Source organism: Hippopotamus amphibius, chromosome 3, assembly GCF_030028045.1.
Source record: "Hippopotamus amphibius kiboko isolate mHipAmp2 chromosome 3, mHipAmp2.hap2, whole genome shotgun sequence".
Taxonomy (NCBI): Eukaryota; Metazoa; Chordata; class Mammalia; order Artiodactyla; family Hippopotamidae; genus Hippopotamus; species Hippopotamus amphibius.
The window spans coordinates 139,089,197-139,113,765 of NC_080188.1; the positions used below are offsets into that span (position 1 = coordinate 139,089,197).

Below are 24,569 nucleotides of genomic sequence, written 5' to 3' on the forward strand. Positions count from 1 at the left end.
TATTGATGCTTGAAGACTTAACTTTTTTTTTTAGTAGGTCAGTGGTTTAATGCATGTATAGCGATGAGAAGTGGGAATTTTAGAGTCCTGGGTAAAACTGGCTTCTTATTTGGGCCAAACCAGGGCTTTCTTTTTTTATCACACCAACAGTTGTTGAATTTCCAATCTTTTTTTCCTTTTCTGAGGCCAATTGTTGGGATTCTTTAGCTGGTTTTTCTAAATTATCATGGGGAAATATTCCTTTGGACTATGACAGTGGTTTGGCTGCTGTTGGTTCCTTTAAGGGCAGCATTCCTTTCAGAAATACCGGCAAGGTGACTTCCCTTAGCTTCCAGAGAGTCAACTTTAGAATGCCCCAGAATCTTAATAATAGCTGAAAGTGGGAGGTAAAAAGTATTGCATTCATAATTTCTGAACATAGGGGCCATTTTAAATTTTATGTCCCCCAGAAGTAAGGAAGCCACATTGCTTCCACAACATTCCACAATCATGAGCTACTCCAAAAGCATATCTACTATTAGTATAATATTGGCAGTTTTATCCTTGGCTAAAGTACAAGCCTGTGTAAGAGTGTATATAATTCAGCCTGTTGGGTCAGAGTAGCCATAGAAAAAGATGCTGCCTCAGCAACACTAAAAGGAATTAGAATGACATACCCAGCACAGTATTTGCCATTGTCACCTTTTAAAGAATGATCAGCGAACCATCAGAAGTCAGAATTATTACCTGATGGAATTTCCTGTAGAGCATCATGAGGAGTCAGGAGTTAGTTCATCAGCATTAAGCAGTCATGAGGGACTTTGACAGTGATGGAGGGGAGAAGAGTATCCAGGATAAGGTATTACAACATAGAAGAATGATGTGAGGGGCAGCTAACAAAAGGATTTAATAGGTGGCGAGGTAGCTGGCAGAGAAATATTGAATGTGATGAGAATTCAGGAGAGCTTCTGCTGCATGAGGTACAAAAAGGGATCCCATAACGATTTTCTCAGAGGCCTTAATCAAAAGGGCAGTGGCCTTAATAGCTCTAAGGCAAGGGGGGGTATCCCTGTGACACAGGGTCCAGTTGCTGGCTATAATACCCTATGGGGCGATATTTTGGGGTCAGCACCCCAAGGGCATTCCCTTTCTTTTCATATACAAAAAGGAAAAGGGGGATGTGGTAATGGGACACCCAAGGACAGGTGGGTTCAAGTTCTCCTTCAAGGCCTTAAAGGCTGTGTTGTCCCCTTCATCCCATAAAATTGGGTCGGGGTTGTTATTGTTAAGGAAAACAGAAATTTGGCCATAAGAGAGAAATTTGGAATACAGTTTCGTCAGTAACCAACCAAACCAAGAAAACCTCACAGTTGGCGCTAAGTTTTGAGTTTTGGGAAACTTAGGACATCATGAAGTCTGTCAAGATCTAGGTTTATCCCTTTTTCTGATATTGGATGCCCTAGTTATTGAATCCGGGTTTGGGCAAACTGCTGTTTTTCTTTGGCGACTTTAAGCCTTGAAGGCTAAAAGCTTTAGCAAGTGCATACTGTCTTTCTTTGAGGAGGCTTGAGAAGGAGAGCAAAGAAGCAAATCATCCACATATTGCAAAGTAGAACCTCTGCAGAACTTTTTTGTTTTGTTTTATTTTGTTTTTTAAATTCTTATTAGAATATAGTTGATTTACAATGTTGTGTTAGTTTCAGGTGTGCAGCAGAGTGAATCAGTTATACATATACATATATCCATTCTTTTTTTTTTTTTTTCCAGAATCTTTTCCCATATAGGCCATTCTGAGTATAGAGTAGAGTTCCCTGTGCTATACAGCAGGTTCTCATTAGTCATCTATTTTATATATAGTAGTGTGTATATGTCAGTCCCAATCTCGCAGTTTATCCCTGCTGCCGTATCCCCTGGTAACCATAAGTTTGTTTTCTATATCCGTGACTCTACTTCCATTTTGTAAATAAGTTTCTAGGGAACTTTGTATCATCCAGATCAGCCTTCAGAATTTGTGATAAATAAGAAGACCTCTCAGTAAAAATCCCTGAGGCATTTCTGTCCAGGTTAAGATTTTTTCTTCCTGAGTGAAGACAAAAAGGTATTAGCTAGCTTCGTCACCACCTGGAATACTAAAGAATGCGCTGCATAAATCAATTACAGTTAAAAAAAAAAAGTGCTTCCAGCAAGAATGGCTCTTAGTAACATGAGTGTTGGGAATAACAGTGTCAAGGGATGACAGTGTTGTTTACTGCTCAGAGGTCCTGGGCAAACGTTCACCCTCAGCCCTTAGGGTTTCTCACCAGGAAAATGGAAGAGTTATAGGGGCTAGTATAAAAGATAATAAGACCTTGAGCCTTGTAATCTTCTGTTATGGGTTTTATGCCTTGAAGATCTTCTATACTTATAGAATATTGATTAATTCTGGGAAGAGGTTTAGAGGGGCCTATTTGAATTTTGATGGGAGGCGCACTGTGAATTTTGCCAACATCAATTTGCCCATAAGGAAGGTGGTAGTTGATTCAATAGGGACAAATGGTCCGTGCTTCCAAGAATCTGCTCAGGGACTCTTAGAAACTAAACAAAAGATGTCAAAGGGTCATAAAATTCACCTGGTGGGTTACTGTGATGACTACTCTCAGTTTCTAGAATTATTTCTCCCTTTTGGGAGAAAGAAATTGCAGCATGATGCTTCTCTGAGAAGTCTTAGTCTAATAAGAGGGTAGGGGTAGAGGAACTAAAGAGAGAAGGGTGTGTATCTCTCAAACAGCCTAAACAAGAAGGAATAGATTCAGAGACAGGAACCTCTTTGAGGTTCATTAGAGACTCCCACTATTTGAATTGTTTATTACTCCATGGCAGGGCTGTTTTATAGTAGTGGGTTGAGCAGTGAGTGTGGCTTCCGTGTCAGTTAAGACTGGAAGAGATTCCCCAATCTGGAGAAATGTTTCTCCAAGCCAATTAAAAGGGAAGATTGGGAAGAGCCAATATTCCTTGGAGCCCCCATTGTTGAGAATTGGGAGGACATTGGAAAGGCTAATTAGAGGGCTGAAGGGACCTAAAGCTTTTAAATTTGTAACAGTCTTTTCCAATGTTAAGATGCAACATTAGAAACAGAAAGTAGAATGGTAGCTTCTGGAGGCTGGGATGAGGGGGAATAGGAGAATTGTTCAATGCACACAAATTCAGTTTTGAACAAAAAATTATATTCCACTCACAGTATATTCAGCAAAAAAACATCTTTGGCTAAAGGTTATATACTGTTAAAATGTCCTTATATAGGCTGCCTCTTTTTGCTTGTATGCTGTTTGGGATTCTGATTCAATTTTCTAAGAAATAAATTAACACCATATGTTTTCATTAAACAGTAAATATTTATTGAATGAGTGAGTAAATCAGTTCTTTGAGCAGTGGAATGCTATAGAAATTATTCCACCTTGGGAGAAACATGACCAGATTTATATCTTAGATCGTTTTGGCAGCTTTATAGATGGCTGATTGGAAGAGAGTAAAATTGAAAACAGCAAGACAACATAAGAGGCTATTGCAATAGGCCAGGTGAGAATGATGAGGGATCCAGTCTAAGGTGATAGCAGTGGGAAATGAGAAGAATGGACAGATGTATGTATGTAATCATACATTTATTTAAGGGATTCTTTATTTAAACTCTTTCTCCATATTCTCAAAATGTTTTCATTCACTATAATATATTCAGTGTCTAACTGTCTCCAATTATAATAGTGGATTCATCTGTTTCTCTTTGCAGTTCTGTTTTTGTGTCATATATTTTGACCTTCTATAGTTAGACATGCACATTAAGGACTGCTATGTCTTCATGAAGAGTTGATTCCTTTATCATTATGTAATGCTCTTTTTAACCCCTGATAACTTTGCTTAGTTCAAAGCCTGCTTTCTCTGAAAAAATTATAGTTAACCCCTGCTTTCTTTTGATTGGTGTTAGTATGGTATATATATATTTTCATTCATTTACTTTTACTCTATGGAAGTCTATATGTAAAGTGAGGTTTTTTTTTTTGTAGACAGCAGATAGTTGGATCGTATATTTTGATCCACTCTGACTGTCTCTGTCTTTTGATTAGGATATTTAGAACATTGACATTCAGAGTGATTACTGATATAGTGTCAGGTTAATGTCTACCATATTCATTGGTGTTTTCTATTTGTTGCCCTTGTTCTTTGTTCCTATTTTGGTCCTCCACTCTTTTTTTGCCTTTTGTGGTTTTAATTCAGCATTTTATATCATTTGATTTTCCTCTTCTTTCTTAGCATAGCATTTGTACTTCTTTTTTTTTTACCTCTTTTAGTGGTTGTCCTAGAGTTTGCAATATAAATTTACAGCTAATTCAAATAACACTATACCACTTCATAGATAGTATGAGTACCTTATAATAACAGAATCCTAATTCCTTCTTTCTGTCCCTTGTATCATTGCTGTAATTCATTTCACTTTCATGTAAGCATACATAAGCATATATGTATATAAATGCATGCATAATGGAATGCATCGTTGCTGTTATTATTTTGAACAAACTGTTATTTGTTAGAATAAGAAAAAAGCTTTTATTTTACCTTCACTCATTCCTTCTTTGATGCCCTTCTGTTGTTTATGTCATGTTTCTGAACTTTATTATTATTTTCCTTCTCTTGATGAGGGAGATTTGAAATCTGTAGTTTGAGACCTGCTATGTATGAACCCTGCCCACTAATAATTGCATAGAGATGATTGGATAAGTATAAAATATACTGTTCCTGCCTCTGCTCACCTTTGTCTGAACTCCCGGGTCCTGTAACCCTTAGCACCCCCCCCCCCCCCCCCCCCCGATCTGTAACCACCTGTAACTTATAGAAACTGTGTAACCAGTCAGTTAGTGTCAACTGTAACTATATGTCTTAACCTATAAAAGGAGAAGACTGGGTCAAAAAGGGGCCCAGAATTTTGGAGCGTTACCTCGTCTGGGTCTGCTGGCTCAATAAACCTGAGTTCTCCAACCCTCTGAGCATGGTGCTTGGTTTCTCGTGGGTTCGATTTCTGCAACACTCTCTAAAGAACTTCTATTAAAATTTCTTGCAAGGCAAGTCTACTGGCAACAAATTCCTTCAACTTTTGTTTGAGAAAGACTTTATTCTCATTCACTTTAGGAGGATAATTTCTCAGCTTACAGAATTCTAGGTTGGTTGTTTTGGGTTTTTTTTTCTCTCAACACTTTATTTCACTGTATTCTCTTTTTGTCTCCTGGTGTCCGTGGAGAAGTTGGATGTGATTCTTATCTTTATTCCTTTATAGGTATGATTTTCTATTTTCTCTGACTTCTTTCAGGATTTTTTCTTTGTCTTTGATTTTTGTATTTTGAAAGTGATATGCCAAAGTATAGTTTTTTTTTTTTGGCATTTATCCTGCATGGTGTTCTCTGAGCTTCCTGGATCTGTGGTTTGGTGTCTCACATTAATTTGGGGAAGTTCTCAGTCATTATTGTTTCAAATATTTCTTCTGTCCCTTTCTTCTCACTTTGATATTCCCATTATGCTTATGTTACACCTTTTGTATTGACAGTTATCCCACAGTGCTTGGATATTCTGTTTGTTTTTTTCAGTCTTTGCTCTCTTTGCTTTTTGGTTTTAAAGGATTCTATTGATATAGCCTCTAGCTCAAAGATTCTTTTCTCAGCCATGTCCAGTCTCCTAATAAGCCTGTCAAAAGTAATCTTCATTTCTGTTAGTGTTTTTGATCTCTTGCATTTCTTTTTGTTTCTTTCATAGGATTTTCATCTCTCTGCTTACAATGCCCATCTGTTCTTGCATTCTGTCTACCTTGTCAATTAGAGCCCTTAGCATATTAATCATAATTGTTTTATTTATTTTTTTATTCTTTTAAAAGGGAATGAGAGCCCTGAATACAAATTCCCCAAGTGTTGGGGGAGGAGGCTTTATAAGCTGGTTGGGGTTGGGAGACAACAGGAAGCTGTGAGAGCTGTTGCAGTAGTCTAGGGGACAGGGGAGGTCTGAGGATGCTGATGGCAGGAAGTGTGACAGGGAAGAGCCAATTTTTGACTCTATGTTGGATCTGTTTCTTTAACTTTAGCCCTTGTGTTGCTTTGTTATTATAATCATACATAATGGCCTGCCTCAGGGAACCCTACCCACCTGTGAATGGCTGCAAGAAAGAAGAAATTAACACATCCTCTCCCCAAGGTTGGCCATTCCTGGAGATGTTTTGCGAGACTGATGGTCCTTTATCCTCTACTTCCTCCCCATCTCTCCCTCTCTATTCTGCATTTTTACTTTACTATCCTCTCTGATTCTATAAAAGAAACAGGCATCCAGACCCCAATAATATGGTTTCTAGGGGAGCCCTAGTCTGCCATCTTCTTGGTCTGCAGGCTTTCCAAGTGAAGTCGTATTCCTTGCCTGAATGCCTTGTCTCCTAATTTATTGGCCTGTCATGCAGCAAGCAGAGTGAGTTTGGACTCAGTAACAGAAGGACCCCCCCCCCCTTTTTTTTTTTTTTTTTGCCAGGAGGTGCAACATGTGGGATATTAGTTCCCCAACCAGGGATCGAACCCTCAACCCCTGTATTGGAAGCGTGGAGTCTTAACCATTGGACCACCAGGAAAGTCCCAAATCATAGTTGTTTTAAATTCCTGGTCTGAAAATTCCAACATCCCTCCCATAATCTGGTTCTGATGCTGTCTCTTCAGATTGTGTTTTTTGCCACTTGATATGCCTTATAATTTTTTTTTCATAACCATATATGATTCCTAGTTAATAGGAACTGTGGTAAATAGGTCTTTAGTAATGTGGTGAGGTGTTGGGGAGGGGACGCATACTAGAGTCCTGTGATACTTGGTGTCCTCCCCTCTCCAAGAAGAGTTGTTGATTTTTCAGTGCATTCAGGTTTTACTTATTAGTTTTGAAGTGGGGCTTCAAGCTCCTTACGTGTGGAACCAAATTAAACAATTGTTATATTCCTGAGATAAATCTAACTTGGTCATGATACATTATCTCTTGGACATGTTGTTGGATTTGGTTTGCTAATATTTTGTGAAGGACTTTTGCATCTATATTCTGAACAAAGTTCCTTTCTTATAGTCTCATGACCCTATTTTTGTTAAAAAGTTACATTAGCCTCAGAGAATGAGTGGAAGAATATTTCCTCTTTTTCTTTTCTCTGCCAGAGCTTGTATAAGATTGGAATGATCTTTTCTTTGAAAGTTTAGTAGACCCTACTTATGAAACCATCTGGAACTGGTGTTTTCTTTGGGGTACAGTTTTTAAGGATTATTTCAATTCTTTAATTATAGGACTATTTGAACGATCTCTTCTTTAGTCAGTTTTAGGGGATTTTTTCAATTTGTCAATTCATCTAAAATTTCAAATTTGTTGTAGTATTTTGATTGTCTTCTTAATTCCTGCTGTCTTTAGTTACAGCCACCTTTTTATTCATAACATTATTTCTTTGAACCCCCTTAATTTTTTCTCCATTATCATGACAGATGATGTTTGAGAATATTGTTATTCTTTTCAAAGAAACTACTTTTGGTAATTTCCTGGCAGTCCAGTTGTTAGGACTCCATGCTTCCACTGCCAGGGGCCCAGGTTTGATTCCTGGTCAGGGAACTAAGATACTGCAAGCTGTGTGGCCTGGCCAAAAAAAAAAAAAGAGAGAAGAAGAAAAAGAAACAACTTTTAGCTTTGTTGATTTCTCTCATATTTGTTAACTCTGTTTTATATTTCTACTTTTTTCTCTCTCTTTATTATTTCCTTCCTTCTAATATTATTTGAAATTCCTTTGTGGTTTTTTTCTAACTTTTTAGTTGTATAGGTTCAGCTTTTTTTCCATTAACATCTAATTTGTGGTCAGAGAACATGGTTGGTTTAGACCCATACTTTGGAATTTGTAGAAACTGGCTGTGTGGGCTTGTACACGATAAATTTGTAAATGTTTCATGTGTGCTTGAAAAGCATATGATTTTAATTTTTAATATAGAATTTTATATGTGACCATTAGATTAAGACTGTTAATTGTGCTGTTCAGATTATCTATATTTTTTGCTAGCTTGACTTATAAAATAGTGAGGGAGATGTATTGAAATCATTATTATAATGGTGTATATGTCTGATTCTCCTTATAGTTCTATCGTTTTCTTTTTTAATGCAGTTTGAGGCTTTTTATTGGGTGAGTATATGTTAAATTGTTATATCTTCCCAGTAAACTGAACTTACTATATATTTAGTAATCCTCTTTACGTTTAATACTACTTTTTATCTTAGTCTGTTTTGTCTGATATTACTGTAGCTATGCCACCTTTCATTTGATTAGTATTTACACAATATCCTTTTCCCTAAAACCTTTGCTTGTCCTCATACTTTAGGTATGTCTGAGACAATCTCTTTTTTCTTCACTGGTGAATTTAGTCTCTAAGTTTATTATTATCATGGCTGTTTTTGGACTTGTTTCCAACTTTTTACTTGTAGTTATCCTGGTTTACCTAATTTTTTTTTAACTTTTCTGTCTTTTTTAGGATTAAGATTTTTATCTTCTTTTTTTTTTTTTCCTAAGTTTTGCTTTTTTCATTTTTTTACCCTCCATTGGGTTGGAGGGTACACTCTACTTATTGTTTACCTCTGAAATTTTCCTTGCTTGCTTAACTTTATAGTATCTTTTATGAATTTAAAATTGTGTGCCAAATTAACATAAGCTATCATGCATATGAAAGAGTTAATAATAGTCTCAAAAACAATTTTGCAAATAGTAGGCTTTTAATAAATATTTGCTGATTTGTTTTCTTCATATGTATGTATCATTTTAATTTTAATTTGATTAAATTTGCAAAGTAATAAATTACAAATTTATTATTTTCAACATCTTATATTCTTCTAGTGTTTCGTGTGAAATATCCTCTAGGAGAGCGGTTTCAGTGTATTCTTTTTTTTTTTTTTGGCCACACGGCTTGTGGGATATTACTTCCCCAACCAGGGATTGAACCCAGGCCCTTGGCAGTGAAAGTACAGAGTCCTAACCACTGGATTGCCAGGGAATTCCCCTCAATGTATTCATTCTAAGTTTATTCATTTCTTTAGAACTGTTTGCTGTGTTGGACATTACCTGACTATATATAGCATCTACTGTCACTTTTTATCTTCTAATTTGAAATTTGTGCACTTGAAGCTTTCTTTTCTGTTTTAGATCATTTTCCTGCAGTGGAATAGTGGTAGGTGCCCTAATCTTTGATCTAAACTGTACAATACAAATTGCATAGCTTGAGATCTATATTTCAGAATTATTCTTTATCAGGATGGTTAAGCCAAATAAACATTAAGCAGTAAATTAGACCATATTCTAGAGCAAACTTTTAAGTGAAATGAACACTTATGATTTGGTACCATCCTCACTAATTCTTAATTACTATCGTCATATTACTCATTCAGCTTTAATTTTGCCCACACATCTTGTTTTAAATGATTTGAGCTTTTGTGTAATTCTTAGTTTGTCGTGTAGTTTCTTTTTCCATTTATAGCTCCTAATAAGGCCTTTGGTTTATCAGCAAGATTATTTCTGTTTGCTCTGCTACCTGATACTCCACTTTTTCTTTCTTTTTTTTTTTAATTTATGGAAGTACAGTTGATTTACAATATGGTGTTAGTTTCTAGATTTCTGTTTTCTTAGCAAGAGTTTGTTAATCACATATTTTTTAACTGATTGAGTGTCCTTTTTCTTCCACTTTAGAAAAGAGAGAGAGAGAGCTTCAATCATATTAATTATGTTTCTTTTGAGAGCATTTGGACTCTTAACCCTTCCCGTTTATCATTTCCCAATCAGAAAGAGATAGTCAGCTTTCTGTGTGGTAGTTTCTAATGATTTCTAGCTTAAAATTTTGGACCCTTTTTTTTAAAAAGTACATATAGCATAGGATAAAGTTTTTAAAACGCTTTTTAAATAAGCTTTTAGAATTTGTAATATACCAGTTTATAAAAAGGAAAATACCTTTTTATTATAAGATACATAAGTATTATGTAATTGTTTTAGAAAGTGTTATTAACAATGTAGTGTCTGGTTTTCTAGACTCTTTCTGTGTATATACAAATGTTTCCCCTATGAATTATTTTTTAGCCTATGTTGTGGATTCAGTAGGATAATGCTGACATTTTTCATGTTTTTGTTTATGGATCTTATTGTTTTTAATGGTGGCATAAGTATTTCAGTGTATGGATGTACCATAATTTATTTAACCTATCCTTTCTATGAATAAAACATTTAGATTATTTCCAGTGTTTCTCAGGTACTGCAGTGAATATGTATGTATCTGTATATATAGGTATAGTGTGTATGTATATATTTGCATATTTGTTTTTCTACAGCATACATTTTTAAAAGATAAAATTGCTACATCAAAGCAAATACATGTTTTAAATTTTAATAGATATTATTTAATTTCTCCTCAAAAATATATTGTACTGGAACACTAATATATTGCCAGTGGAATTATAAATTGCTATAATCACTCTGGAAAATTGGAAGTATCTATTAAAGCTGACCACACGCACATACTGTGGTCCAGCAGTTCCACTCCTAGATATATACTCAACAGAAATATGTACATATTTTCGCCAAAGCACAACTTAAGTAATCAAAACCTGTAAACAACCCAATGTCCACCAATAGTTGAGTGGATAAATGAATTATAATCTATGTATACAAAGTAGTCCTCTACAATAAAGAGTATGAATGAACTAGAGCTAAATTCAACATGGATGAATCTTACAAATGTAAAGCTGAGCTAAAGAAGCTAGACACAAAATATCTTATCATATGATTCCATTTAATTAATGTTTACAAACAGGCAAAATTAATGCATCATGTTAGAAGTCAGAATAGTGGTTTCCTATAAGGGGAGCGTAATAATGGGAATGGAGCACAGGGAGACTTCTGGAATTCTATTTATTTTCTATTTCTCAATACTGGTACTGGTTACATGGGCCTATTTTGCAAAAATGCATTGAACTACACATTTGTGATTATACCTTCCTGTATATGTGTTCTACTTCAGTGAACAGTTTACAACAAAATAGTACACTTTTTTATATATTAAAACTTTCAAACTCCTACCAGTAGTCCCTATTTTCTTGTATTCTTGCCTCTCTGATAGATGTAAAAAATTTTTTAATCTGATAAACATACACAAAAATCAGTTTGTTTTTGTTTTTATCTTATTATTAGTGAGGCTAAGCATCTTTTTGTATAGTTATTAACAGTCTCTTTCTTCTGTAGTTTCCCTATTTGTCCTTTACCTCTTTTCTATTATAGTGTTCATTTTTCATACTGATTTGTAGACACTTTATATATTTTGGATTTTTGGTCTATTATATGGCAAAATATAATGTTTTATAAAACAAGTTCAAAGTAACAAAGTTATTGAGTAATATGTGTTAAATCAGTCTTAAAAAGAGTCCATTGTTCTTCATTCTCTAGCTTTGTAACCAACTTAGCTCTTAGGAGAGTAAAATCAGCCTCATTAGCTCTGAATCTGTACTCTAGTATGGAGTTCACATAGAATAGATTCTATTTGAAGATTCTTGTATTATATGTATATATATTGATATTCTCTTTTTCTTGACTAGTCTGTTCTTTGCTGAGAACAGAATCTCAAAACATAAGTTTATCCACTGCAATTATATGTTAACCTTAGTTTCTTCTTTTGGTTTCTCTTTATGCCTTTACATTTCCTAATATGGGGAGGAGAAATAATATTGAATAGGTTTTATTTGTAGTAAATTGCATATTAATTTTGTCTGTATTATGTTTTTATAAAGTAGCCCTTTAAAAAGTGTGTCGCATGCTATTTCCTTTACTCTCTCAACCAGTACCAAATTTCCAAGTGATCTCTTAACTAAAACATTTTGTTTTAGTAACTCAACTAGTCTGATGTAGTCTCACTGCTGTGTCTGCCTTTTTATGCTTTTGGCTGGGGATGCCTTATTGAGATAATGTTTAGTTTAAATATTTTCTAGACTTTACTGTATTTTAATGTTGCTCATTTACATCCTGTAGTGGCCTGTGAATGTTTTTTACTTATTTCTGTTTTTTCTTTTAATATGTAATTCATAGACGCTCTGCTGTTGCCCGAATTCAGGAGTTCTTCAGGCGGAGAAAAGAACGGAAAGAAATGGAGGAATTGGATACTTTGAACATTAGAAGGCCACTAGTAAAGATGGTTTATAAGGGCCATCGCAACTCCAGGACAATGGTACCATATACTCATGACATTCTTTGGAAGAACTGCAGTTTCATAATATGAATTTTTTTTTCCATAATGGTTATTTTCATATATGCCAGTGTGATTCTAATATGACATTATTGCACCTTCACAATTATCTCTTTACCCAAACATAGTTCTTTTCATCCTATAATATATTGTGAAAGACCATCTTTTTTTATAAGAAACTACCCTACTAAGGAACTGTTGTAGAATTTTAAAAATTTTAGCTCATACAAGTAATCATTGCTTCTTTTTTGCTCTTTCACACTTGCAGTCTACTTTCCTGGTAGATTTTTTTTAGTTCATATTAGTGCCCTTTGTTGGTTTTGGAGAGAAAGATTTGGATATATGAAATCCAGATTCATTGCAAAATATAGTCAGGTTAATTATAACTCTTTTTTAAAGATTGACAAGTAAAGATTTATTTTAGTCACCTTGTCCTTCTAGACTTTAATTTCCTCATCCGTGAAATAAGAATAGACCAGATGATCTCTAAGGTCTCTTCAAGTTTTTATAACCCAAAAGTCTATACACCCAATGCAATACTAATTATTTACTAAGATAATCATGTGAAGTGATTAACATAACTGTTACTCTGAAGCATTCTTATCTAGAAAGTGTTCTCATATATTCGTTGAGTTATCAAAAAGTATTTACAGAATCAGTCTTAATCTGCACTCTTTAGCGTCAAGGCAAAAAGTAACTTTGGGATGGGGAAATAATTAGCTCTCTCTATAGATATCATTGGTAGTGATAATTTAATCATTCTGGAAACTATTATTAATAGAAATAACCAATTTATATTTCTTGCATTTTGCTGGTTAAAATTTTGGATGAAAATAATTAGGGATAAGAATGAAAAAAAAAAAGACGTTAATATAAAAGTATTGTAGTCTAAGTAACTACAGAATTGGCTCCCCTCCTTTGCTTTGCCAAAAATAGCAAAGTAGCAGCTGCACATAAAATGATTCCAAAAATTCTGATCTGAAGTACAAAGAATTTTGATGGTTCATTCATATGCATCTGCTGAAAAATTCCATCATAACCATTCTAACATATCCTTTGTCTCATTGCTTCATAAAAGTAAATATATATTTATATCTTTCCTTCTCGATTATGAGAGCTTCTAATAGCTAATAAAAAGATTGGCACTTTTTGTTCTTTTGGCATAAAGCAAAATACAGGAGGGAACAATTCATTTTTTTTTCTATGAATTGTTTTTATTATCTTGTAAAAGCTAAAATGGAACTGATTTTGAAAAGTTCAGTAACATGTATATAAGTTTCCATTATACCATTCAAAACCCAGAAATCCCATTCATTCATTTAGCAGTTATTAACTCAGCACCTACTGTGTGCCAAGTACTGTTTCAGGCACTATAAATGTAACATGGAGCAAAGCAAAATCGCTGTCTTTGTGGGGGACTTTTCATTACTTACTGCCACTTTATCCCTGCTGATGAATCTCTATCATGATTTCAATATACTAGAAGACAAAGACTCTCTTCAATTTTTTTTCTAAGCCAATTAATTTTTTTTAACTTGAGAACAGAATAAATCTTTTTCAATAACTTTGGTTTGAATTCTCTTAAAATTTCCCTTTTTTTTTAACCCTTAGATAAAAGAAGCCAATTTCTGGGGTACTAACTTTGTAATGAGTGGTTCTGACTGTGGCCATATCTTCATCTGGGATCGTCACAGTGCTGAGCATTTAATGCTTCTGGAAGCTGATAATCACGTGGTAAACTGCCTGCAGCCACACCCGTTTGACCCAAGTAAGATGACCTTTTATTAGGCAAGGGCTAGAAATCATTAGCTTCAACTTTTCTCTACTTGCTAATATAAGAATAATCCAAATTATCCTGCTAGGCAGCCTCTAGGGTCAGGTGTTGCTCTTCTTGGGTTTAAAACAAAAAATACTTATAAACTTCTTTTGGCAGAAAATATGGGGAAATAGGTTAAAGAGTTTATTCTCCTAATAGTTCTATCAGCTGTGACAGGTTCGGCTGATTGAACTTTGCACTACTTAACCAAATTGAACCTCCAAGCCTTTTAATCTTCACGTCTGAATTAATTTACCGGAAAAAAGGAGCATTGGCTTGCTTGTTGCCTTCCATTTGCAATTGCCCATGTTTCTCATAAAAGAGCAGTAAATAAAAAAAAAGTGAGTGACTTCAAGGTAGTCTTAAAATTGTGTTCTAGGGTAACTTTTAGGAAGTCTTCAAAAGAATATTCTCAGTTAACATATACATACATGCACATGTGTACATTACATATTTACACGAATTAATGGCATGTTTCTAAGCTTTATAGTAATGTGAACATTTTATTTCTAGTTCTAGCCTCGTCTGGCATAGATTATGATATAAAGATCTGGTCACCACTAGAAGAGTCAAGGATTTTTAACCGAAAACTTGCTGATGAAGTAAGATTTTTATTATACTTATTACAGAACATATTTCACTTTGTTCCTGAAATGCCGCTTTAAGAAGAATCAAAGCAGCTCATTTTGTTATTAGTTGGTAACATAAAACAAGTTAATTCATTTAATGAGGTCAGTTTTTAAGAAAAAGTTAAGAATGAAACTTACCTGCAATACTAGAGGTAAAAATTGAAATATTATTTTGATAATTAGAATATTGATTATTATTAGTAACTGATCAAATGTATTGTAGTTTAAGAAAAATAAGTTGACTATTTGTGCTTATTGCAATGAAGAATCATTAAAAAAAAAAAAAAGAAAACCTATGTCCTTTTAAGAAAATAGTTTTACTATAGCGGTTCTCCATAATCATAGCCAAATAGGTAGCAGAAAAAATTAGAGTCTTTTCCTTTATGATTATATTTTAAGATTTCCTCAGCTTCTGAAGCTACTGTTACATCAGTAGTTTTCAGACTGAGTTCTCTGAAGCTCTAGGTTTTTTACAGGATTGGGAGCAGAAGATGGATGACATGAAAGCCAAACTCTGGGCATTTCTCCTCAACTCTAACCAGGGTTTTCATTTATGGGTTTCCGTATAAGATTTCTTATGAAAATAAGGATCCATTGCATTAATCAGCTACTAACTAATTGTTGAGCTTCTCTGAGGAGGTGAGTGCAACTAAGGTTGATACTACCCCCCCTTAAAACAATAAAATAAGGGTTCAACGCTAAACATATTAGTGAGTTGGAAAACTAGTTCTCTAGACCAAGGTTGACAGTTCACAGTGAAATTCCCACATATATGTTTAACTCATTTAATAGACATATATAAAACACCTGGTGTATGTCAGGCACAGTGCTGAATTTAAAAAGATGAACCCTTGCTTCAGAACTTAAAGACTAGCAGGAAAAACAGACATATAAACTACTAGAATATGGTGTGGTCCGTGTCAGAGATGTACATATAGTGTTTGGGAAAGCAACAGCTGTGCTTGCAAATGCAGTGAATGGTATGGGAAGGTATTCGCAGAGCAAATAAGAATTGGACTGAGAATATAGTGTGGTCCGTATCAGAGATGTACACACAGTGTTTTAGAAAGGAACAGCTGTGCTTGCAGATGGAGTAGGTGGGACGGGAAGGTCTTCACAGAGGAAATAAGAATTGGACTGAGTTTACCAGGCAGGCAAAGAACATTTGAGACAGAAGGATCAGCATGCTTCAAGTTACTATAAGGTAAATGCACCACCGATGTGCTGAAACCTAGAGGACACGTAAGAAATTAGCTCAGTTGGACTAAAAAGCCAGGTTGGGGTGTAAAGGGTCCTGTGGGACGGCACCCTAATGAGTTGAAAATGTGTTGTAATATCATTGGGGGACGGCTGATCAGGCTGGCATCTTTTTCTTCCTCTCATGCTTTCGTTGCTTTCTTCCTGTTTTTCCTTTGCTATACCCTTTGCTTTTCCTCTTTTTTTCTTTTGCTCGTGTTTATACATTAGATCCATAGGTGTTCATGGATGTTCATTTAATCCTGTTCTTGGTACTTAAGACACAATTCATTGGTAACTCTTATCCAAAGATTTTTTTAAGATTACTTTGCTTCAGTCAAGGTGACAATTTTCTTAAGGGACCCAAGTGACCAAGGGATAATAATTTAATGCTACTCTGTCACTAAAAGTATCAGTTCTGCTAGAGGGGAAAATAAGTGGACACAAAGTAGACTGCTCTGGAAAACAAATTATAAGTAAAAATAAATTGAATTTTTAAATCTTTTAAGTGGCCTCAAGGTTTGACCTTTGTCTTTCTGCCAATTGAAAGAGTAGTGTTCTCTGATCTTAACTCTGTCAGATGCAAGTTGATTACTTGGCATTGGCGGATATAGACATATATAGATATATATGAAGAGTGAAGTAGTTCCTGCTAATTCTTTACAATTCTCCTAACCTCTAAGGAAAAGGTACAGTTACTCTATGATCTTTGACTTGGTAATTTAACTTGCCTCATAGGTTATAACTCGAAATGAACTCATGCTGGAAGAGACTAGAAATACCATTACAGTTCCAGCCTCTTTCATGTTGAGGATGTTGGCTTCACTGAATCATATTCGAGCTGGTAAGAACTGTCAGTATACTATTAAAATCATTATTATATTTGAAAAACATTGTTATTTAAGATCTATTTTAAAGGGATTTATACTTAAAAAAGGGGGGTGGGGGACTTCCCTGGTGGTGCATTGGTTAGGACTCCAAGCTTCTCTGTTCAGGGAACTAAGACCCTGCATGCTGTATGGCACGGCCAAAAAATATAATGTAATATGATATAATATAATAGGATTTATTAATTTCCTTAAATTAGAAAACCAAGGCAGCTTAACTTTTTTTTTTAAACACAAGAGAAGTTTATTTCTTGCTGATATTAAGTCCTCTCAGAGGGAGCAGGTGCATGGAAGGCAGCTTAACTTTTGAACTAGGAATTCTATGAATTCTTGATCTCAGTATAGTAATTTATATCCCCATGAGCCAACTTTATTGAAAAGTGTCAAAATGAAAAGATGAAGTCACTTGAAAACTTTTATCAGATGTGCTTTTCTTCTCAGAGTAGAAGATCATACCATAAACCTTAAGATCTGTTGTAGTAAGTACCCTTTAATGGTAGATTTGGTCAAAATCAATCATAGCCCAGACAAAAATAAATGCAGTGTGTTACTACAAAGGTTGAAACAGCTGTTTTTTCAATTTTTTTTTGTTTTAGATGATAAACTGTGAGGTTCAGTGCCACAGATACAAAATTGCATATGTTACAACTAATATTCAAGAAGGAATGGAATAACCTGTGTTCATAACAATAGAAAATATCCAGTATCCATTATAAAAAAAAAGTTTATCACTTTACTGGTATCACAAATTTCTTCATATGTTGGGTATTATTTAATAATCACCACCACCACCATTTATAGAGTACCTGTAATGTATCAGGCAGACTATCAGTTACTTCACAGATTTATCCTCAGTTAGCTCCAACCCTTTACAAAGTAGATAGTTTTTTTTTTTAATTATTATTATTTTTTATTTATTATTTTTGGGGGGGTACACCAAGTTCAGTCATCTGTTTTTATACACATATCCCCGTATTCCCTCCCTCCCTTGACTCCCCCCCCTCCCTCGAGTCCCCCCCACCCTCCCCGTCCCAGTCCTCTAAGGCACAAAGTAGATAATCTGTAATAACTCACCCCAGGTCACATAAATGATAAATGGTAAAGCCTGAATTTGAAACTAGCTTCCATGCGCTACTCACTTTTACCTACAGATTTCACTTGCAGGAACATGTTCAAGTCATGAATATGCAGTCCTCTGGATGACCTGATCTCAAACTGCTTTTCAAGTCCATTCTTTCCTTCTCTCTCCACTCCATCTGCTCTGGCCCTCTCTGACTTTGGGGCAGATCAAACTCATTCCCACATCAGGATCTTTATATTCATGCTGTCCCCTCCAAGGGAGAGAGAAGTATTCCAGGCAAAACAAAGAGTATGTAGCGTTTGTCTAAGTCCTGGAGGAGAGAGATTGTAGTACATCTGAAGAATTGAAAGAAGCCCTTATATCTATAATTAAAAGAGGTGAGGAGAAAATAACCTTCAAATTGTAAATATTAACTATCACGAGGAAAGAGTGAAAATTTCAAATGGTCAAAACAAAAAATAAATCTAAAACATAAACAGAAAATGTTTGTAGTACAGCAAAGAATTAATTGTAGTATTTCTTTGGACTCCCATGTTATTAATCACCGTAATGTCTTTTGATCTGTTTTCTTCACTAGCAGTCAGTAACCCTTAAAATACACTTGGATTTCAGATTTGAGGAGGCAGCATTTTATAGAACAAGAAAAACATTTTCTGATTATGACAGCTAAAATTTGCATGTTCTTATGAAGAGTTCATCTGGTGAAGGGCTCTTCATGAGTTTTCCTATAGGAAGCTAACTCTCTTTTCCTTTGTGCAAGAAATCTATTTTAAACAGGTGCTAATGTGTCAACAGTTTGTTAACTAATAGTTATTACCATCCTTTGATTTTAGAATTAGATGTTTTATAATATGTTCCCTTCTACTACTTTTTGCCAGCAATCAAATAGAGACAATTTCTAGTCGGTTTAGTCAACTTAATTCACCGTCTTGTTTCTCTCAGGTAAAAGACTAGATAGAAAAAGGTACCCAAGAGTTTGGGTATATTTCTGCTGCTTTTACTGATATCTAGTTATTTGATGAGTCAGCTACTCCCTTCCTCTCCTTCTTTCATTGTCATATATTCCAAGGACAATAATGTCTGTGTTGAAGGAAAGTTAATAATAGACTTTGATGATGGACGCACAAGTGAGCCACAGAATACTTCAGCCCTTCCATTACTCCACAAGGCTTCCTGGGAAGTCACCTCCTTCCTGCTAAAGCTGTGATTTTTAATAAAGAGTGCACTTTAAATCCCCTTTTTAAAACTATAAATATCTGGTTCCTATCCATTAAAGATTCTGGTTCATTTTATCTGAATTGAATTGAGCTTCTGCATTTTAAAAAAGCAACCAAAATTATTCTCATGAATGCCGTACTAAAGACTTAGTCTAGGCAGCCTTCTTGAGAGAGAAAGTCAGTTCTGAGGTTCCTAGAACCTTTGACAGGCTTTGGAGAGACAGTGTGAGAACCATTCTAAACTCTTCTAGAATATGTTAGAATCTGATCAATTTACTCCCCCCCTTAAAATTGTCCTGTGCCTACCCATGCTCTTAGGATAGAGTCCAAAGGGGTTACCACGATTTATAAACCCTGAAGCATCCCTTCATACCTCTGAACCTTGGCACATGTACATCTGGACAGCCATAACGTTCTCCACGATGGCTGCGTGGAGCCTAACATCATATTGAGCTCACACGCACTTCCCCAGTTTTGCACAAATTCACTCTATCAATTATGGTAGCTTTACTCCAGAACATAATCCATATTCACCTAACTTGGTCTCCCTGCTTCTGCTGTCACCTTCATACAGTCTGATTCTCACAGTGCAGTTGGACGGAGCTTTTTAAAACGTAAGTCAGTAAACTTTTTCTTTAAATGGCCAAATATAGTAAATAGGCTTTGTGGGCCATGTGATTTCTGTGGCAACTACTCATTTCTGACATTGTGGTACAAAAGCAGCCATAGATAATGTGTAGATCAAGGCCTAGCTCTGCTTTAATAAAACTTTATTTACAGAAATAGGCTGTGGGAGGATTTGCCCAGAGGCCGTAGTCTCCTGACACCGTTTTAAAAACATACATTAGGTTATGTCACCCTTAAAATTCTCAGGGGCTCCGCACTGATATTAAAATAAAACCCTGACTTCGTACCCTGGTCCAGATGACCTAGACCTGCCAGCCACTGAGTTGATCGATGCATTCCAGTTTTCCCCTCGCTCACTGCTTTCAGCCATAAATGCCTGCTTTCCTCCTCCTCCGATTCATCAGGCTTTTTAGCACAGTTAGGACCTTGTACGGGCTGTTTCCTCTGCGTTTTAGGCAGCTTCACCCCCCAGCTTCCCTAATAATTGAACGTACAATTGAGGTCTCAGCTCCAGTGTCACCTCCGTAGAAGAGTCTTCCCTAGTCACCCTCCTCATTCAGTCATTGTCAGTCTCGGGTCACTGCCTATTTTCCTCGAGTATTTATTCTAACTTCATTTCTTTATTTGTTGCCCTGTTACACAGGTTAAAGGAGAAAAATACATTGTGTTATTTTCTGTTTTTCTCCTCTAGAAAATGAGCTCATTAAGACCGGAGACCTAGTTTGTCTTATTCACAGCTGGATATCTAGCTCCCAGAACGGTGTCTAGCACATAATAGTTGCTCGGTCAGTGTTTCGTGAATGAATGGGTGAGCGAATGAATGAACTCCTAGTATCAAATCTTTAGCTAATGATGAGTCTTGTATTGATTCTTTTTTGTGGAACACAGGTTTCCTTGGGGTAGTTTTGCTCATATTTCCCTTGTCCCCTTCCCCCACCCCAGCAAACTTAATCTCTCTTCATATCTTGTCTTTCCCAATCAAAAACAATTTCTTGAGGAAATATTTCTAACACAGAATTGAAGGAACCTTTCCACAAATGTAAACCTTATTTACAGTAGCAATTTGGTGTTGTCTGCTTTTGAAAACAGTGAATGTAGAAGTGATTATTTCTAGTTTTCATTTAAAAGAACAGTGTTCTTAGATCTCCTTGGTCTGTAATTGCCAACCAGAGATTTGTGAGTGTTGAACTGCTTTACAGTTTTACTACCTCAGTAGCACTTTATGGATAAAAAGATTTCATTTAATTTATTGTTAGAAATTGTGTTTATATTCTGAGAGATGACTCTGCAGCAGTTAAGTGAGAAGGATTTGAGAAAAGAACAATTGTTCTGCCCTCTTCCTCATTCCAGAAGCCACTGTCAGTTATTATGTGACCTAAATAAGAGACTATAGGCCCTCACTCGACTTCTTATTGCTTACGTTGGACTCTGCAGAATTCTAATGTCTGTTGTAAACTCGCTGATTTGAAGGCTCTGACATTTCTTCTTAACCTTCCATTTCCCCATCTTCATGGGCACCCCTACACATTGTGAAATAGGCTGATACTGCTTCCTCATGCTCCACTAACAGGACAGAATAGGTTTGTTGACTGTACGTCAGTTGTATCCTATTCATGATACTCTAGTGAAGCAGAATAGCAACTACATGTTTTGTTCTCTCATGAAAGTATATCACACAGTAAAAATAGTGAAATCTATTTTATGCTAACACCCCTTAGGTAGCCTTTTATTGATCAGAAAGTCTTCCACTGTGTTTAGATTCCTTAGTGACCTATGAAGGTCTATTATAATCTTATTTTGTTCATTTATTTTACAACTGTGTATTGAACACTTATAATAACTAAAATTTGTATAATTCAGGTTACAAATCATACACACATAATCTCATTAGTTTGACATTGAAATAGAGTTGGCATAGAGGGGATTTAATCTAATTCACTTGGACAATTAAACATACAATCCCTTCTATATACTGGTGTTGCTGACTTAGAATCCAGTGGGAGTGTTTAAGCCTCTGCAGATAATAAAATCTCAGGATTCAGTCTTCTCTTGGTGTTGACAGTGGGACTGAACTCTTTCCCTTATGTCTAACCTTTTCTCCCCCCAGGTTACCCTGGAGAAATGTTCCTAGTGGTGGTAGTGATTTGATACTGTTGTCTTCTTTACATACCCTAATGTAATATATCTTACCTTAGTAAAACTCATATTCATTTATTTGATAAACCTTCATTGAACCTCTTGTGCTAGGCCCTTAAGACATAAAAGAAATAACTCCTACCCTCCCAGGAGCTCACAGTCTAGTCTGCGAGAAGATATGCGAATAAACTATTACATTAGAATCATCATTATATGGTACCTATAAAATATTTTGGAATGTGAAGGAAGGAGTTCATAATTCTACAGGTTGGGTATTTGAAAAAGTGTGGGGAAAGTTTCACAGGGGAATAATAGTTGTATCGAGATGAGTAAGCAGAACCATTATAGCTAAAGAACCAGGTGAAGGTGTCCCAAGCAGAGGAACAGCAAGTGTAAATCATGGAACTTGAGGACATGCTGTGCTTGCTCGCCAGGTTGTAACTGTACACTCCCTTGAGTGTTCAGTCTAGATAAGCTCCTTGAGGACAGAGACTATGACTGCTTTGGTCACCACTGTATTATCCTGCAACATAGCAGATACTTAAGAAATATTTTATAAACAGAAATACAAAGATCCCCAAGAATGGGCCCCAGATTCTCTTGCACAGCTTCCCTCTCACTCCCCTTGGTGACACCTGATACCCCTCCTAGGGCGCCTGGACTCTAAGGAGCACAGTTCGAAATCATTGCAGCAGACCACAACAGATCAAGATCTTTACGGTTTTTTCTTTGTAACTTTTATATCTTTAGAATTACATGAATATTCAAAGTTAACAGTGCTGTGTTTCCTTTACTCTTTGTCTCTAGAGGCAAAAATAACTTTTCTTCACACAGCTGTGAACTGATTTTTACATGGTGATGTTTTGAATTATATACATTTGAATCAGTTTTAAATAAAAGGCTTTCAAATAATTGGAAATTATTTGAATTGTAATAATAAAGGTATTTCTTTTTGTCTCACATCGGTGTTTTCCAGACCGGCTAGAGAGTGACAGATCAGAAGGCTCTGGTCAGGAGAATGAAAACGAGGATGAGGAATAATCAGCTCTTACTGGCAAGCACTTAGATGTTCTGAAATTTGTATAAGACATTTATTATATTTTTTTCTTTACAGAGCTTTAGTGCAATTTTAAGGTGGTGGTTTTTTGGAGTTTTTCCCTTTTGGGGGATAACCTAACATTGGTTTGGAAAGATTGTGTGCATGAATTTGGGAGTGTGTATAAAACAAAACTAGCAAAATGTGTTAAAAAACGTTTTGCCGTGTATGAGGAGTGCTAGGAAATGCAAAGTGCAATATTTTCCCTAACCTTCAGATGTGGGAGCTTGGATCAATATTGAAGAGTAATTTTCATTATAGTGAAAATGTTGGTTCAAATAAATTTCTACACTTGCCATTTGCATGTTTGTTGCTTTCTAATTAAAGAAGATGGTTGTTTTAAGATATCCTGAATTTGACTTTTTATTTACTGCCTTGCTACCTTGACCCACGTATTCAAAATCTTTTCTTGTAACATAAGATTGTCTTTCTGTTCTTTTCTTAGATTTAATAATCGTTTCTGTTTTGACTTCTGTGTGATAGAATCACATAGAAGAGATTTTTTTCATTTCTCCTTCCAGAGTACTTTATCTCCACCTCCAATGGTCATCTCTCATGATTAGTGGCCCCTCATTACCCAAGTACAGGGGTTAGGCTACGAGCAATGCCAGAGCATCATGGATACTCCCATACCATATTACTTCTGAGAGCTCTGGCTTCTGGCCTTCCTGTCTCCAACTTCTAGATTTCAACTGAAAGTATGGACCATCCAGTCTTCTAATTCCTGGTCTTCTTCCTCTCAGGTGTCCATCTTCACTTGACTTAAGCCATCTACACCCAGGTCCGTGTCTTACAGGTTATGACTTGACGCTGTTCCTGCAGACATAACCCTTCAGTCATTCTCTCTCCCGTCTCCTAAACTATCATGCTGCTCACTCTGGCTGGGCCATGAATAGACTCACAGGTGTGGCCAAGCAAAGCATCCCTCTCCCACGTGGAGACCAGGGATCGCTCCTCCCTGGAAGGTGGCTGCAAGCCCAAGGACACCTGCTGCTGAAAGAAGACAGACTGGTTTTCTGAATAGAGAAAAAAATAACTGTAGTTGGCTCAGACATCAAAACATCTAGCTCTTAGCCTGGGCAGGACACATACGTATCCGTATTAGGAATATGCTAAATGGTCAAAGGGAAAGGAATTAGAGGTTTAGACAAACAGGGCAACTGCATGATTTCCAAAAAGTGCCGGGGTCTCAGTTTCTGGTTCCCAAATAGTTATGTGACCTGCTCAAGCCATCTGACATCTTTGGGCTTCTGTTTCCTCTTCCCTAAAATGGAGGTAGTCATATTTGTACCACCTATGTCTCAGGGGTTGTGTTAGGACCACATGAAAGATTGAAGAACTTTGCAGAATAATTGAAAAGACTACTACAGCACGCAACTGGAATACTATTTCTCCCACTGGAATAGTAACAGGGATGTGCTAGAGAGAAGTGCTGGAAAACTGACAGCGCAGACTGCAGGACTCAGTGGGGGTCAAGGGTGACTCTGGCAGGAAAAGCAGCAGGAGAAAAATCAGTGGCATTTGTTCACTCAGGTGCAGGATGTTGCTGGTGGAGGAGGCTGGGCAGCTGGGAGTGGGATGATTTTG

At 36.0% G+C, this 24,569-nt stretch overlaps 1 protein-coding gene across 7 annotated transcripts in view; it reads left to right on the forward strand.

Annotated features, from left to right (window-relative positions):
• Window positions 1-23,327, forward strand: part of DCAF6 (DDB1 and CUL4 associated factor 6) — a 154,945-nt gene extending 131,618 nt beyond the window's left edge. For all 7 annotated transcript variants that reach the window (XM_057726437.1, XM_057726434.1, XM_057726433.1 and 4 more), the window contains 5 exons: window positions 12,101-12,239; window positions 13,869-14,025; window positions 14,587-14,675; window positions 16,677-16,782; window positions 22,863-23,327. In XM_057726437.1, the coding sequence (XP_057582420.1) occupies window positions 12,101-12,239; window positions 13,869-14,025; window positions 14,587-14,675; window positions 16,677-16,782; window positions 22,863-22,927 (556 nt within the window). In that variant the 3' untranslated portion in view covers window positions 22,928-23,327. The remainder of the gene's footprint in view (window positions 1-12,100; window positions 12,240-13,868; window positions 14,026-14,586; window positions 14,676-16,676; window positions 16,783-22,862) is intronic.
• Window positions 23,328-24,569: the final 1,242 nt, after the last annotated feature.